The sequence below is a fragment of the Lissotriton helveticus genome, chromosome 11 (assembly GCF_964261635.1).
Source record: "Lissotriton helveticus chromosome 11, aLisHel1.1, whole genome shotgun sequence".
Taxonomy (NCBI): domain Eukaryota; kingdom Metazoa; phylum Chordata; class Amphibia; order Caudata; family Salamandridae; genus Lissotriton; species Lissotriton helveticus.
Genome location: NC_136072.1, coordinates 892,213,741 through 892,230,431, shown reverse-complemented (window position 1 = coordinate 892,230,431; position 16,691 = coordinate 892,213,741). Strand labels below are relative to the sequence as shown.

Sequence of the window (16,691 nt, the reverse complement as noted above, 5' to 3'; positions counted from 1 at the left end):
TCCCAAAGGAAGGGGGAGATTGTTCCTCACATGGGTCTTCAACCTTGCAAAATGTCCTCTTCATCCAGTAATGTCGACGAGAGCCATCAGGATGTGTGGGTACGCTTGAGGACTCCAGAAGGTTCACAATGTCGGAGGTGAGCTCAAAGCCTCAGTAGTCAAACTGCCTATAGCGAGGTACCTTCTCCACCTCAGGACACATGGTGTCCCTGCTTCTGACCAACCAAAAGAGAGAGTATAAGGTGCTATGAAGGAGGGCATGACTGTTCCAATCATTCTTCGATGATGTGTGCAGTGTCCAAGGACTCGATTGCTTCTTCTGAATATGCACATATTCAAGACCATCCTTCATTTGCTGCAGAGGAAGGTCGTTGTAGAGTCCGACATCAGATAATTCTAGGCCTTCCCTGTAAATTTATGTTTGGGGGGGGTGATACTGGATATATCGGTTTGATACTCTCATGTTCCAGAGGGGCATCTTTGTCATAGAAAGGAAGTGACTGCATCCCCTTTCAGGAATTTATCTCTTTTAAGATACAGCTCTCGCTCCGATATACTTCAAGACTCGTATTAAAACTGGTTTATAAGGTAATGAAATGTAATTTCGCCCAGTCCACCATGTAGCTACAGTTTCAGTCAGGCGTTCATGGAACGTAGGATGTGCAAGTTTTCCCTTCCACCAAGGATGAAGATGAGGACAATTTACAGTCAAACTACCATCTTGTGCAGACCCACAAAGAGTGTACTCAGTGGACACCAGGCATCTTAGAAATGGTCTCTTCCGATGTGTGCACACACACAGACACACACTACAATACATACTGCACACTTTGGATCTTTTATTTGTGTGTAACTGGATAACTGCAGGTACAAGAAAATGGTTTTGACACAAGAAAGGTAATTCGATTAAATGGTGAAGTGCTAATAACACGCTTGTGAAAATGGTGAGGAATTATTATTAGATCCAGAGTTAAAATGGAAAGAAAGGAAAATTGATCCTTCGACGATATTCGGAATTGAAAAATTAGAACGCTGATAAAGCAAAGGAAAAAAGTTCTTTCCCACTCAGGCTGGAATTGGCCGTGAACACTAATATTAGAATTGAAGAAGTCATCAAGGAGCAGAACTGTAATGATAAAGGCTGTTTTTTCACAGCCAGTGGCATAGGAAGGGGTGGGTGCGGGCCGCCCTGGGTGTCCTCTCTGAGGGGGGGGGGGGTGACAAATGGCAAAAATATGTGTTTTAAACACATATTTTTGCCATTTTGTCAAGCGGGGGGGGGGGACAAATGTTCTGCACCAGTTACCACCTGGACCTTGCTATGCAACCGTTCAAAGCTCAAGAAAAGACCATTAGGTAGCTTTGAGTTTCGAGAGGTGCTAAGCATTGGAGACGGTGTTTACTTATGAAGGGGCATACATTCTGATAGAATGCTTATGTTTGGTTCGTAGGATTTTAGATAAAACAAATGGAGCATGTTGCACATGAAAAGTGGAAAATGCATTGAACAAAAGAAAACATTACCAGGTGGAAATAATATAATGATATTATGATAGAATGATAGAATGAGTAAATGTATTTTCTGTAAATTATTGGGAATTCCTTGAGGGGTAGAGAAATCACGGTGAAAGTGCATCCCCGGGAACTGGAGAGATTCACCCTAGTCAGATACTGTTGTAACGTTTGACTGCAGTTAGACAGTTAAACATTTGGGACATCTGTACTTGTGGAAGTTTTAATTTGTGCTGCCCAATAAAGAGCAGTGCTGACAAATCGGCCCATTCGATACACCAGCAACTAAAATTAGTACTTCTCTCTCCCTCTGATTATTGTATATTGATTCCCATTAATTCATATTCATTAACATAATCAATTTAAAGTGCATCACAATGCACTGTGATGGCTCGGTGTCCGGACTGATCTGTGTTTCAAATGCCAAGACTGCTCAGTGTGTAGCTCTTGATACCTGCATAGCACTGTACCCCATGGTCTGTGTGGCTTTTTACCTCAGTAGCTCGGAGTCAACCTGGTTTATGTCCTGAAAGATCCCTGAGGTTGAGCTGGGGGAATGGATCACAGATCTGCTGCTGTCCTTACCTTTTTGTGTAAACCTGTTTGGGGGTTATTTTCTTTGTCTTGTTTTATGTATTGTTTTTTCGTTCTTTCATTCCGTAGAGTCACAGTTCCTTTTTTTATTTTAGGTTTATCATTTGACCCCTGTGAGGTTTACTTGTTGTGAGTATTTTGTTTATTGTTTATTTTCTATTTTTAATTTCGTTTTTCATTTCAAATGTATTTGATCAATAGCCAAGATGATGTATAGTTTATGAACTGACTGGCATTTCCCTCAGCATCGAACCATTCAAGTCAAGTCAAACGATATTTATTTCGGCCGAAAGGCCTTAAAATAACATGCCTAAATGCATAAAAACAGTATAAAATGAAAATCTAAATTAAATTACATTATGTCAAACAAAGCAGATAAAATATGAATAAAAACGTTAAAATACACATCAGAAAAAAGAAGGCATCCAGTCAGCACCTTTTTCTGTCTTAACCTCCACACAGACATTAGACACCTTGAAACAGCCAAGACAATACATTACCTGGTGTCTCTTCTGAGTATTCTGAACACAATCTTATAATTTCTCAAATCCAAGTTGTGACAGACTGGCAATATCCACTTCTTCCTATGCCCAAGGCAAGTTCGCCAAACAAAACTAGATGTTCGGACACTTCTACCACTCCTGGACAAAATGGGCAAGTTCTAATGAAATCGAGGTTTCCACACTTCCATGTGGCAGTAAAGGCATGTGTTGGTAGAGTTGCTAGATGGAATTTAATATACATGGTCCTCTCATGGGGTGGCTCGACCTCATCCAAGAATGGCTCCAGGTGGTAGTCAACTATGAACTCCACAAAAGTAGCAGTCAGGGAACCCACCCTAGAGGAACCTAAAATATGTTGATCAGCGTTATGACAAAAGGTAGTTTTCAATGCTTGCATCGATACTGATACAGCGCCTGCTGGTGTGGACCTAATATTTTCCAGCCCATTCTGCCTCAGGCGGTCCCTAACCACCCTAAACCTGGGAATCTTACTGACCCCCAACTGCCTGATTTCCTCCTTTAGGGCCTTTCGAATAGAAATGAGCTCTGGAGCAGACCTTAATCTCCACCAGTACAATAGAGGATTCTAGGCCACTATATGATTGATACGCCTAAGCCCATAGTCTAAACATAATGGACACATTGGAATTCCTATTGGAAGGGTATTTAAGCCTCTCATGAGCCAATTTTCCATTAGCTCAAGAGACCCAGTGTCTGAAGTGCCCCACAATTCAACTCCATACAAAGAGGCCCCCAAAGCTTGGCACCTATAGATTTCAAGGGCTGGAGTGATTGGGTGATATGTAGATATGCTCTGGGCCCTCAAAATACCCCCACAGTATTTTTTGAGCTTGATCTTACACTACTGAATATGAAATGACCAATTAAATTGATCAGAAAGAGTCACCCCCAGATACTCAAACCCTTTCCAAACAGTCACTGTTGAAAGTAGGGATCAGACGGGATGCTGGGCGGGGTTTAAATACCCTGTATTTAGTCTTTCTGAGGTTGATCTCCAGCCCTCGCTGCCTGCAGAAGGACCCAAAGCAATCCAAGAGTTTTTGAATACCCATAAGTGATTTGGATAGCAAAAGGGTATCATCCACAAATAGTAGTTCAGGGACTCTAATCCCTGCATGAAGTGGGACATCACCCTCGCAACTATCCAAATGTGATACTGAGTTGTTAGCATAAAGGAGAAAGAGGGTAGGTGCCAACACACACCCTGCCTAATTCCCCGATTTACAGGAATTGGGGCAGTTAGCTCGCCCTGAGGTTCACATCTAACCTGTGCATAGTTCTGTGAGTATAACTTGATAATGACTTTAAGAAGATAGGCCAAAACCTCCATCTCTGCCAAAGCCCTCCATAGGAATTCTCTGGGTACTAGGTCGAATGCTGACCGAAGGTCTACGAAAATTACATATAACCTCTCCTCAGAATCACATACTTCCAGTACAAAAATTGAAGGCGGAGGACCTGATCAATTGTGCCTATTCCTTCTCTAAAGCCAACTTGCAATATGATCAAGACATATGCATCTACCATTAAGTCACTCAACCTATTCAAGGTAAGACGACTCAACAATTGTTGGGCGCAATCAATAAGACTGATTAGTCTATAATTGGCAGGATATAAACTGCAGCCTTCCTCAAAATCTGGATTATCTCTGCCCCGGCTCACGTTGGATATGTAGGAGCGCCGGACAATAGGGCATTAAAAAAGAAAATAAGGGCACCATATATCCTTCAATATCTTAAGCAAGCTACCAGGCACTTTGTTCAGGCCTGGAGCCTTGTTAGGTGTAATCATGTCCATGGATTTAGAGATCTCTACATCTGTTATATAAGATATCTTCTGGTTTGCTAAATCAATGAGGTAGTCAGCAGTTGCCAAGCCAGGAGTGTTGCAACTATTCCATATAACTTCCTCACCAACAATTGTGGCTTTAGATGGTACCTCAACTACAGTCAAATCCTGATTGGTATCTATGGAGTGCCGGTTGGGCAATACCCGGGTTTCTTCCCCTGCGTACAATTTTGAAAAGTGCTCAACCCAGACGTTGACCCCATTGTGTTTTTTACGTGGAGAAAAAGTTCCTGGTTCACCCCATGCTACTTCTCGACAAAAGGTGCAGTGGTCTTTACTTTTAATAGAATTCAACATTAAAGCCCATCTTCTACACTCCCACTCTCTTTTAGCTTTAGAAATGGAAGCTTTATAAAGCTTCCTAATTGCCCGAATGACATCTCTAGGCCCTGTTCTTATGGACCCAAGCAAAGCTCGCCTAGCTTTTCTACAAGGATGGGTATACCAAGAGGCTTCCTTGTTTCTTATCTTTGTACTTCGAGATTCTTTGGTGATTAAGGTCCTAAGGGAGGCAGGCAAACATATCATTATATGTTGCGCATATAATCTCCATAAAATCTGAACGTTCGCTAAAAACGTTCTCGCCTGTGTCTACTTCCAACCAAGAACTGGAGATGTTCGATTGTACAGACTTCTGGCAAGACTTTATCTCTTTTTCTTAATATATATCCGATCAATGACCTAAAAGCTATCAAAAACACATTCCTGCCAACTGTGCAAGAAAGAGATGCCCCCTTTATCTGCTTTGTAGTGCATGGCGTCTCGCTAGTATGAGAACGTGTGTGGCAGATCAGGGTGGAAGTACATTAGGAAAACGACATCATTAGCAAAGTGAGAGGCCTTAATGTTGAGAGTTCCTCTGCTGAATTAGCAAGGTTAGGGTCTGCAGTTTAAGAATGTGGTATATTGGTAGAGCTGTGTGTTAATTTTCTGCTTTGGAATAAGGGAGGTGGGTTGCAGGCCAGAAAATGTTTGTATGTGGGTAGTGTGAGAACTGATAAAACATGAGAACTGCAGATCAAGGGTAAGGTGCATTGGTAGAGGGTTGTGTATAAAAATTGGGCGACATTGGTAGAGCTGCTGGTGAACTTTAAATCCTGTGGTAGCTAGAACATCGCAGACTGGAGTAACTATGTGAGAACTGACCAGCGTGTCACAACTGAGATGAGGTGACAAAGTGTGGGGCACCATCAAGCTTGTTACGCTGTTTAACATATACCAGGAACCTGCTCTGAAAAACATTTTTTTCTCGCTTTATGGTACTGTCGATCTCAGCCTCATCTTCCTGAGGCCAACCCTTGATGGCTTGGATTTCTTTGACCTGATGTGGATGGTGGGGATCTCAGACTTCGTGGTGAAGTATGCTACAGTAATCCTGAAGTGCCTGATCCTCGCGGTGCCAAGAATCGTGTTGGAGGTGAAATCCAAGGTAGGCTCATGCTTGAAGCAAGGGAGTAGCTACTTTTGGTGCAGCATGTGGCAAGTGAACTGAGCCGAATGCCCTGGGGGGGGCCCCATGGAAACCTGGCGATGCTGTATTTTACTCCCTGAACAACAATCAAGTGTACCAATGTCGTTATCCTTGCTGCACTACTGGCCTGGGGGGGAAGGGGTATGAGCTTATACATTTGGAATTTACAAGACTGGATGCTGTGTTCTCCACTTTTGACATTGAACCATCATTTGGTTTTGGCCATGTACTATAAGCAGAGATCAAGGTTAGATCATAAGTGCCGCACCTCATCCTGTGGCCACTTCAAAGTACTATTATACATGGTTCTATACACATAAAGAGAACAAATCAGTGAATGTTATGTGCTTGGTAATATTGATACTAACTAGGTATTAATGCAGGTTGCAGATGGGGAGATTTGATACGATATGTTACAGAGTTAGAGGTTAGCCCGGCCCGACCAGTGAAAGGTTTATGTTCTGCATCATAGGATCTTCATTTGTGGTTCCATATGCTTGAATAATTCTATTCCTGAATTGTTGGTACCGGTTTGGGTCTGTTCTCTTCTCATGACCTGTCCAGGCCACCTACCATGCTAGGCCTCCTTCTGCAAGGATGCCCTGCCCAGCAGTACTGTCTTGAGGGGACGTGCTCACCACAGAAGTACGAAGATATGAGGAGGCTGCAACCAGCTATTTACAACCCCTCCTCACAGAGATTAGTAAGAGAGACAAGAATATGTGCCCCCTTCGAATGGCTCCTTTCCCTAACAACAGCTACTGCATGCCACACCCTATAACCCCTGCCATATATCTAATGGCAGCTGCACTCGGAGTTATTTAGAGCCCCATGTGTCAGGGAAGGCCCTGACACTACTAAGGAAAGCATGTCTCCTCTTTCCTCACCATAGTATCTGGTGCTACCCTTCCCATTTAGAAGATGCCAGATATACAAAGGAGCTGTCAGGAAAAAGCAACCTCTTCATCTTGTACTCTGGTCTAAATTTTGGGTTGACAAAATGGAATTCGTAGGCCTTTATCACAAGTGGACATCACAATATCTTGTCCAGTACACAAGCACACGTACATTACATCGGATGTCACTTTCAGCATCCTCAGTTCATCATGAGCAGCAGAACATTATATGATTGAATGGGTCTGTAAGTGCCAAAACTAATAGGGCAACCCAATCTTCCCAAGGAACTCGGTATAGTCAATAACACAATAGAAGAGTGTTCCTAAAGGAATCATTCAAATGTTGCCTTTGCAATTTTCAATTGTCACAACAGTGAACATGATTTGTATAATGCTCAAGAGAAATATATACAATGCATTAATTATTTTATTAAATCATATTCTTCTTCATTTGTATGAATATATGTATAAATCATATGTCCATCCATATATGGCAACATACGAATGTACTGCTACCAGTTTCTCGGCATGTGCAGTACCTTATGACACTTTTGTACAGAATATGGCTAGTATTTACATATCTACCATATATACATCATTTTTGCAAATATATATACAATTACAATTCAATAATTGGTGATATTATTTACAAAGAAGTGTCGTATCGGCGACGTTTCTGTACAGAATATGGCTAGTATTTACATATCTACCATATATACATCATTTTTGCAAATATATATACAATTACAATTCAATAATTGGTGATATTATTTACAAAGAAGTGTCGTATCGGCGACGTTTCGGTCTCATATAATACAATTCATCGAGACCTTCATCAGGACACGTGTTGCGCCATGGACAACAATTGACAACGTAGCTTATTTAATCCTTCTGCCTCTTGTAGTAGAAACTCAGTTAAGGGGCCAGCTCAGAAGTACAATCAATCTGCTTCATCTGGTTTTTAGGAAGAAAAATCACCACTCGGTACACTGCATATGTCGGGTTACGACACTTCTTTGTAAATAATATCACCAATTTTTGAATTGTAATTGTATATATATTTGCAAAAATTATGTTGTATATATTTCTCTTGAGCATTGTACAATTCATGTTCACTGTTGTGACAATAGAAAATTGCAAAAACAACATTTGAATGCTTCCTTTAGGAACACTCTTCTATTGTGTTATTGGGTCTGTAAGTGAGCATTCCTGTCTCACAGGTAAAAGACGGTCACTATAATTCACCAACCATGGTACACTGCCACCACTGCACTCTATGTATGAAACCCATGAAAGGGATGGTAGTTCCCTTTCAATATGAAGGTGCGCTTGGTGTGCCCCTCTGGTTGAGGGCTAGGTCCATAACCTATCAGTGTCAAAAGACCGGGCCTGGGCCAGTATGCACACATGGGATTAGTGTGTGGTGTGAACAAAAAAAACAGGATCCCAGGTATACAGTTCGGGCAGGCAGAGCAGGGCGCATGGCTGTGGATCATGCAGGGGACATTCCGGTCCAATTAGACAATTTAGTTCTTGTCTGTGGCTTTTAGTATGTAGGCCCAAACTTACTAGGAAAGGTATGGTGGAAAGGATGAAGGCAAGCATTATGTGGAGCTCGCTTCATCAATACACAGTGCTGTCAAAGTGATTAGTTCTATGTCTAAGTGAAACCTTAGATGTCCCTGAACCGGATTGGATATTGGAGCTCCACGGTCATTGGGTTCAAACCAGGTGACTTCTACCAATTGAAGTCGAGAAGTCAAGCAAGAGAAAGTTCAGGTAAATTGTTAAGTGGTCCCCACTTTACTCGATTGTTAGATATTTGAGTTCTTACAGCTCTAAAGAAAGCACCTGGAATTGCTAGCGAGCAGCTCCGAGACCATGACATAAAATGAGAGCCAATATTGAAATAAATGCCAGGTGAGGTCTCGGGCTCTGCAGATTACATTAAGTATCATTGTATAAAACACAAATCTAGTACGTCTTTTTGCATCCACTGGCCTGTGGAACAGTTTGCCTGTAAATTAAGACATGGGATTATAGCAACAGCTCAAAGTAAGAATATTAAACTCTAGCTGGGTGGAATCTGAGAGGAAGTTGGCAGCCTGCTATGGTGAAGACCTCAAAGACCGACCGACCGCAGATGTCAGAAAGAAAGAAACGCAAGAATATATTTCACTTGTGATTTAGTTGCAGGCACATGAAGCAGAGAGAGAACTTTGAAATTAATTGTGATTTCCAAGAACAGTGAGTGACTGCTCCATCTGTAGTGGCTTAGCTAGGGTGCCATGGTCCCTAATACACGCACAAATAATGGACCTCTCGACCAATGGTAAGGTACTGACTGAGGGGCAGCTTAAATGGGCTGCAGCAAGCCCCTCATCTCTCTGCGATTCAGTGCCACTACATTTGCTGCACTATTGACCACTATCTGTCTGGATGTACTAACATGTTGTTTTTTGTTAGGCTATGGGTAGGTGAATCTCACCATGTTGTGCTTCTTAAGCTGCATATGTTCACAGGAATAGTTGGAAGCAGATCGCACAAGAATTACTGAGCACTCAGTTAAGGTAGGCTGAAGTCCTGGATGGACTAAGTGGATAGCTTTCCACAGACATTGCAGCTAGAAGATAATGTTGCTAACTGTGTAGTTGATCTGAGCACTCGTGAAAAAAAACAGTATATTTTTACCTTTGTGATAAATAGAGTGCATGCCCAAAGGTGGCTGGAAGAGTAAATCAAATAGACACGGCACATGATGCTGACACATGGAATGGAATGATGTAGGGACAATTGCCTGAAATACTGTGAAGGTTTGGAGACCCAGCATCGGGGGCTATTGACTAACTGAAACCAGATTAAAGAAACTAGACTACTTATTAACTATGATATGGGCAGGAAACATGACCAAAGACAAGTGCCACTCACTGACTGTAGTTCAGAATTTGATTTTGGGTTGAGCTTCCACTTACAGCAGGTGAAAGGCCACACCTGGTGGGAAGGCTTGACATCTGAATTCAAATATGCAACTTTGGCTAAAACTCTGCTTTGTGAAGAGCACTCCTGGAGATGCACAACTAGTGGGAATCTAAACATTTCATTACTGTTACATTTATTTTGATTTACTTCCTCCTTTCACTGATGTTGCCTTTTTGCCTTGAAAATGCTGTCAACGGTCTGGTGACACAACTTCCTATAATAGCATCAAATATGCGAACTATTTCTCATTCCCTCGCATTTTCAAAACCAGAGAGTTCTGTGTGACCTTCTTTAATTTGTTTTTACAGGAAGGTGATAATTAAAGATTGTGAAGCTCTGTGTAGGAAACACAACTAACCGTTTTCCGTTTTGAGCCTGTTTTTCTGGGAGAATCTGGAATGGTAAAAAAAAATGGGGTATTGAGAACTGTTCCTTTTGCCAAGCCTGTAATTTCCCGTGGATTGGATTGGATTGGATTCCATTGGGATGGGGACATACTGCTACAGGTGGTTTGGGAGATGAGGCCAGGTGCTAAGAGCGGGACGTACTGTTCTTTGGGAGCGAGGACGTGTTCCTCTGCGGAGCTCGGGCTGGTGACGCAGCCTGTCGGCGCGTTAACCCCCGCCTGGCGACGGTCCAGCACCCCTTTCAGTGCCCGTCCTGAGTTAAAGAGATTAATGGTCTGAGGGTCTAGGCCCAGCCCACCTGCTCCGAGCAGTGCAGCCGTCTCCAGAAGACAGATTGCCGCTGAGGAGAAGGTCTGAAGCCTTTCACTGACTGTGTGAGCGGGACCCTGCGCCGCCATCCATCTCTGTCAGGGAAGGTGGGCACCGAGCAGGCGGGAGGGAGCCGTCTCCTCATCTCTGCACGTGGCAGGCAGGCAAGCGCTGCACCTCCCTCAGCTGACTTTTCCTCATGTCGGAAGTTCCACTTCTTGCTCCTTACATTTATTGATTTATGTTTATTTTTAGGGACGCCGCATGAATGCCCGAATTATTTGACAATTGCAAAAAGAACTATTGATGAACAGAATGCAGAACAATGGTATACATTCACCCCAGTACAGAGATCTGGGCCTAAATCCATCGTTTTTTGCTCACCATGCCATTCCAGTTAGGACCCAGCTATATGCAAAGCAGTCTTGACCCTGCACCTAATGGGAACAGTCCAGCCCGAATTGCCAGGCCAGGTCCTCCTGGACTGGAAACCAGCATCCTAGGACCGGTTTTGGGGTTTCACCCCTCTTCAGCCATGATAGCTTGATTCCAGTGGCATGGAGAGCACAGGACTCACGTCTGAGCATGCCCGTTCCACTCGGGGTGACAATTGCAAAAAGAACTTTTGATGGACAGAATGCAGAACAATGTCATACATTCACCCTAGTACAGAGATCTGGGTCTAAATCCATAGTGTTTTTTGCTCACCATGAATTTGTGTGAGACTTTTGCAGTGGTTAATTTGTAAAATAAAAAGTGCAGGGGCTCTCATCAGGAGGCAGCGCTAACAGTAGAAATGTGCAGATACAATCTGCCTCCTGACTAGAGCCCCAGCACTTATTATTCTGGAGAGGACTTGGCCTAATGGCTACAGCTGCTGATTTCTGAGCTGGGGAACCGGGTTTGAGTCTCGGCATGCCTCAATATCTTATGAATCTAGAGAAAATTGTGTGCCTCCCAAATAAGTGTGTCCTTAATTGGTGGTACAAGCGCCGGTGCTGAGGATTAGGTGCCGGTGCTAAGCACCCGAAAGCACCTGCTCAAATTAAGCCCTGGCTTTTGCGTATTTAACAGGCCGAGACAGGCGCCATGGCTGCAGATATTTGAAAGTAATTCTATTCTGCTGAAGTAGTCGAAGGTAGTGCAGGGGATGGTTAGTTTTCACTGGGCTGTAAAATGGTGCACTGTGCAGACTTCCATCTAACTTCGCTGTGGTTTAGGCTCTTGTGTGCATGGTTGCTTACAAAACTTCAATGCCAGTGTTCAAATGTTACTCTCTGACTCGTTCAAACCTGCTCCAGCGATACAGTGTCCACCTAGCTACTACTGGGGAGTGAGCATCGATGGAACATCGAAAGGCTTGGAAAACCACTAGGGTTACCATACCACAAGAGTAGCATCGTACCGACATGAACAGTATATTTATGTTAAAGTGATGAACGAATGGGGCAAAATCAGCAAAAAATCAGTATTTTATCCCTTTGAAGTATGGCAAATAGAAGAAACCACTGCTTCTGATTCTTGCAGAATGACACCACCATGCCAATGTGGACCCTTTCCTGTCCAGAGCAGCCAACATCTTCTCGCCATTGTGGTTCTGCATTTATATTGCAATACTATCCTTGTTGCTCACAAGGACCACTGCCATATATATGCAGATTACGGATCATTGACCAGTTTCATTGTTTGGATTCAGAAGCGTTGGCTCTATTTGAATGCTGGTAAAACAAATGCGGCAAGAGGGTTTGGCAACACACCATCATTTTATTTCCCCTAGCCAGATGCACTTGGACCTCCGCCTCACTTTGTAGGCAGTCTCTAATGATGGGTTGATCTTCAACAACAATCTATCTTTCAAGCCCCCAGAAATGTTAGCATCAAATCAGTCTTGCACCACATATACCTGATATGGGGGGGTCTGCCGTGGTCAGATAAATATGCAAATCCTTGCAGTGATTCTCTCCCACACCATCTTTTGATGTCTAGAGTGTGTAGTGTTCATTCCACAGGTGTATAAGGATCTGGGAAGAAAGTCCTGAGAATGGCAGGTTTGTTTAAGTGAAACTGCGAAGGAACCTTTAGGGATGAATTTGGGATCCGTACTGAGGATAACCATTTAATCCGCAAAACCAAGCAAAGGATGTTTTATGGTGAAGGCTTGTATTTCGCTAACCCTTCTAGTTGATGTTAGGGCGAGCAAGAGAGCTACTTTCCACGGCAGGTACTTGATATCCGCTCTATGAATGGGCTCAAAGGGTTTCTTCATCATTTGAGATAGGACTACGTTCAAGTGCCACCCAGGGGGCGGGGCTTGAACATGTGGGTAAGTACGAAATAAGCCTTTCATGAATTGTTGTACAACACTGGCAGAACAAAGAAATAGAGGTTTTTGGGACCATCTATATCGAGAAATAGCTGTGAGGTGAACTTTAATTGAAGAGTATACCAGCCCAATTTTAGCCAAAGACAGTAAGTACGGTAGGATTTGTCCTAGACCCGAAAGGTACAGATGCTCCTTGCTTTGGACACACCAAACGCAGAATCATTTCCATTTTAGTCTGTACGTTTTGTTGGTGCTGTCCGCAGAGATCTGGTGATAATGTCTTTACACTCTTGCGCAATTGTCAAATCCTGAAATTCGAAGAATTCAGGAGCCACGCATGCAAACGAAGAGATGCTGGCTCCGGGTGACACATTTGATCTTGGTTCCTGGTCAACAGGGTTGGTGTTGGTAGCAGATGGATGGGCTGGGCTTCCGAGAGGAGGAGAAGTTCCGTTAAACTGTATTGCCTGGGCCATCTGGGGGCTTTCAGAAGAAGTCGGCAGTGTTTCATTTTCGTCATGATCTTGGGTATCAGTGGAATGGGAGGAAAGGTGTAAGCATATGTTCCTGACCAATGTATTGAAAGGGCATTTCCCGAAAGTTTGGGAGAGGGAATCTGCTTGCGAAGAACCGGAATATGAAGCTGGTGCGGGTCGCAAACAGGTCCAGCGCTGGTGGGACAACTAGACAAGAAGATCCTGTCTAGTTGGTCTTGTTTGAGCTCCCACTCGTGGCAGTTGTCTTTGGTCCTGCTGAGGGTGTCTGCAAGAGTATTCCGAAGCCCTGGAACATGTTCCGCTTTTAGGGATATTTGGGGAATGTCAGCCAGCTCCAGAGCTGCTGGGTGTCCTGAGAAAGTGTCAGAGATTTTGTCCCTCTTTGTTTGTTGATATAAAACATGCTTGTGGTGTTTTCCGTCCGGACTGCCACCAATGAACCTTTTATCCAAAGGAGGAAAGCTTGCAGGGAAAGAAAAATGGCTTTCAACTCTAGCCTGTTCATATGCATCTGGCGCTGTGACGAGAACCATTTTACCTGAATCTGAAGGTCTTGGAGATGACCTCCCCAGCCTTCCATTCTGACTATGAATTCCAGAATCAAGGGCAGAAAGGAAAGGCCCTGTGAGAGGTGCGACTTCAAAGTCTAACATTCGAGCGCCTCTCATGCGTGGAGTAATAGATATCACGTTGTCACAGGATCGCGTAGTTTGAATCCTTTGACGTTGTAGTTCCTCTTGCAAAGGCCTCATGTGAAGATGAGCTAGTGGCACAGGTTGATTGCTGAGGATAGCATGCCCAGTAGAGATTTGTATGTCCTTACAGAAGAGTACTTTCTTTTTGATAGTCCGAGAGCCAAGGTTTGTAACCGTTCCCGCCTTTCTTGCGAGAGGAAAGCTTTGTTGTGAATGGTATCCAAGTCCCTAGGAAAGCCATTGTCTGGCTTGGGAACACCGATGATTTTCATTGGTTTATAGAAAGGCCTAATTTGCGGATCAGATCCATGCAATCTCTTGTAGCTGCAGCCACTAGACAAGCTGATGGTGCTTTCAGGAGCCAATCGTCCAAATATGGAAATACTTGGTGACCCTGATTCCGCAATGCAACTGCCACTGGGGCCAGAAACTTCGTAAAAATCCACAGAGTGGATTTAAGGCCGAAAGGTAGGACTCGTAACTGATAGTGGGTACCAGCCACTGTGAAACAGAGACATTTTCTGTGTTTTTTTGATGTATAGGAACATGGAAATACGCATCCTCTAAATCCAGCGATGTCATGTAGTCCCCGCTGTTGAGACGCCGAAGGATGTCGGAGAGTGTAACCATTCAGAAGGTTTGATTTTTGAGGAGGTTGTTCAGTCGTGTGCGGTCCAAAATAGGTTTCCACTCTCCTGATTTTTTTGCGTATCAGGAAGAAGCAGGAATAAAAGCCTTTTCTTCTTTGTGCTACCGGAACCCTCTCTATTGCCCCTTTCTGTAGCATAATCTTCGCTACTGGTTGGTGTAGGTGAAGACGAGGGGGGTTGCGATCCCCTGGGTGGAGTGTTTGGTGGGCGCTGGACAAATTCTAGAGGGTGGCCATAAGATATGAGATCCAAGACTCATCTGTCCATTGTAATATTGCGCCATTGATGGATATAATGGGAAACGTTCGCACTGGCTGGGGGGGGGGAGGGGGTTGGAGTAGCAACTGGTACCCTGATAAGGTCACAAGCATGATTGTGATCCTGGTTTCCTATGTGAGCCTTGCCTGGAGAAACCAGCTGTAGTTGGCTGCCAATAGGATTGCTGCTGGTAACCCTGACGATATTGCGGCTGAAAGGACTGATCAGGTTGGGTGCGCTGAAAAGGTCCTCTGTAGCCTGAAAATCTGTGTCATTGTCCACCCCGAAAGGGCACTTTACGATATTGTAGGGTGCCTAATGCTTTGGCTGTGTCTGTATCCTTTTTGGTGGCTAGTAGAGCTTCATCTATATGTTTACCAAATAGACTGTCTCCATCGTAAGCTGTGTCCAGTATTTTTGATTGCACCTCCGGATAAAAGGACGTTGCTTTAGGCCATCCTTGGCATCTTAAAACAGCTGCACCGGCTAGTTGTCGAAAACCAGCTGTGGCTATGTCCATATCACAGTCTATAATTTCAGCCACTGTGCGCTCTCCCTCAGCCAGGACCTTACGAAATTCCTGTTTATTTTCTTCCGGTATAAACTGTAGCATCGCTCCGATGTCAGACCACATTTGTTATCATAGTGTCCCAGAATAGCTAGTGTATTAGCAGCCCTGACAGAGATTGCGGACATGGACGAGAATCTCTTTCTGATGGAATCCAAACTGCGCCCTTCCTTGTCCAGTCGAAACGTGATGGGGGTGGAAGGATTCTTTGATCTTCTCTGAGCCGCTTGGGAGATCACAGAGTCCGGTTTGGGATGGCCCGTTGTGCATGCGGGGAATCCTCGGACGCCCTGTATTTTTGTCTAATCTTGCCAGTACCTGCACCATAGTGGCCAGTGATTTCATTATATTAAGTCCTTCTTGCCAGATGTGGTCTATAATGGGTATAGCTCTTATGGATTTCCTTGATTGTTCTTTAAAGTCATAAAGGAAACAATTTGATTGCTAGACTATTGTAGGAAGATGAAATCTTGATGTAGCCCTGTCCATTAAATTATGAAAACCTCCAATGTTCTCTGGAGGTGAGTCAGAAAGATGACAAGGAGGAGGACACGGTGTAGGTATAATATATGTATCCCATTCATCGGTAGTTGGAGGAGTATTGTAGATGTCACCCACTTCAGGCTCTTCTTAAGAAGAGGTTGGATCCTCTCTCGGAGGAACAGGGATGATGGGATGTGACGTCATACTAGGAGTAGCAGGAGGAGGCAGTATAGGCGTAAGCAGCGCTACAGGTGGTGCTTGATGGAGTCATTGGCACAGTAATGTGTTCTTCCTGGGGTGGGAACCTTTTTCTGTAGTCCATGAGCATGGCCTATAAGTCTTGAATTAAAGAAGAAGGCAATTGAGCAGGTTCTTGCCTTGGTGGATCAACATAACATCTAAAATGCTGATATTGTGCAGGAGGAACCGGATAGTGTTGGTAATACTTTTCCTCGTCATAATAGTCCTCATCCTCCTCCTGATACTTGACATTGTGTTCAGAAGGACTATGAGCAGTCCCAAAGGGACCATCATCATCTGTTTCTTCTTTGGCTAGGAGGTGACTTGGGAGCAAAGGTGAAATCTTGCCTGGTGATTAAAATTAGGCCGCAGCGATGTTCTGGACGATCTGGATGGTGTGTATTGCATTTGCAGTGACTTCGTCTGCAGAAGAGACG

General features: G+C 43.9%; 1 protein-coding gene across 2 annotated transcripts in view; it reads left to right on the top strand.

The window, feature by feature from the left end:
• Positions 1–16,691, top strand: part of RNFT2 (ring finger protein, transmembrane 2) — a 299,051-nt gene that overhangs the window by 133,976 nt on the left and 148,384 nt on the right. For both annotated transcript variants that reach the window (XM_078667129.1, XM_078667130.1), the window contains exon 7: positions 5,754–5,907. In XM_078667129.1, coding sequence (XP_078523255.1) covers positions 5,754–5,907 — 154 coding nt within the window. The remainder of the gene's footprint in view (positions 1–5,753; positions 5,908–16,691) is intronic.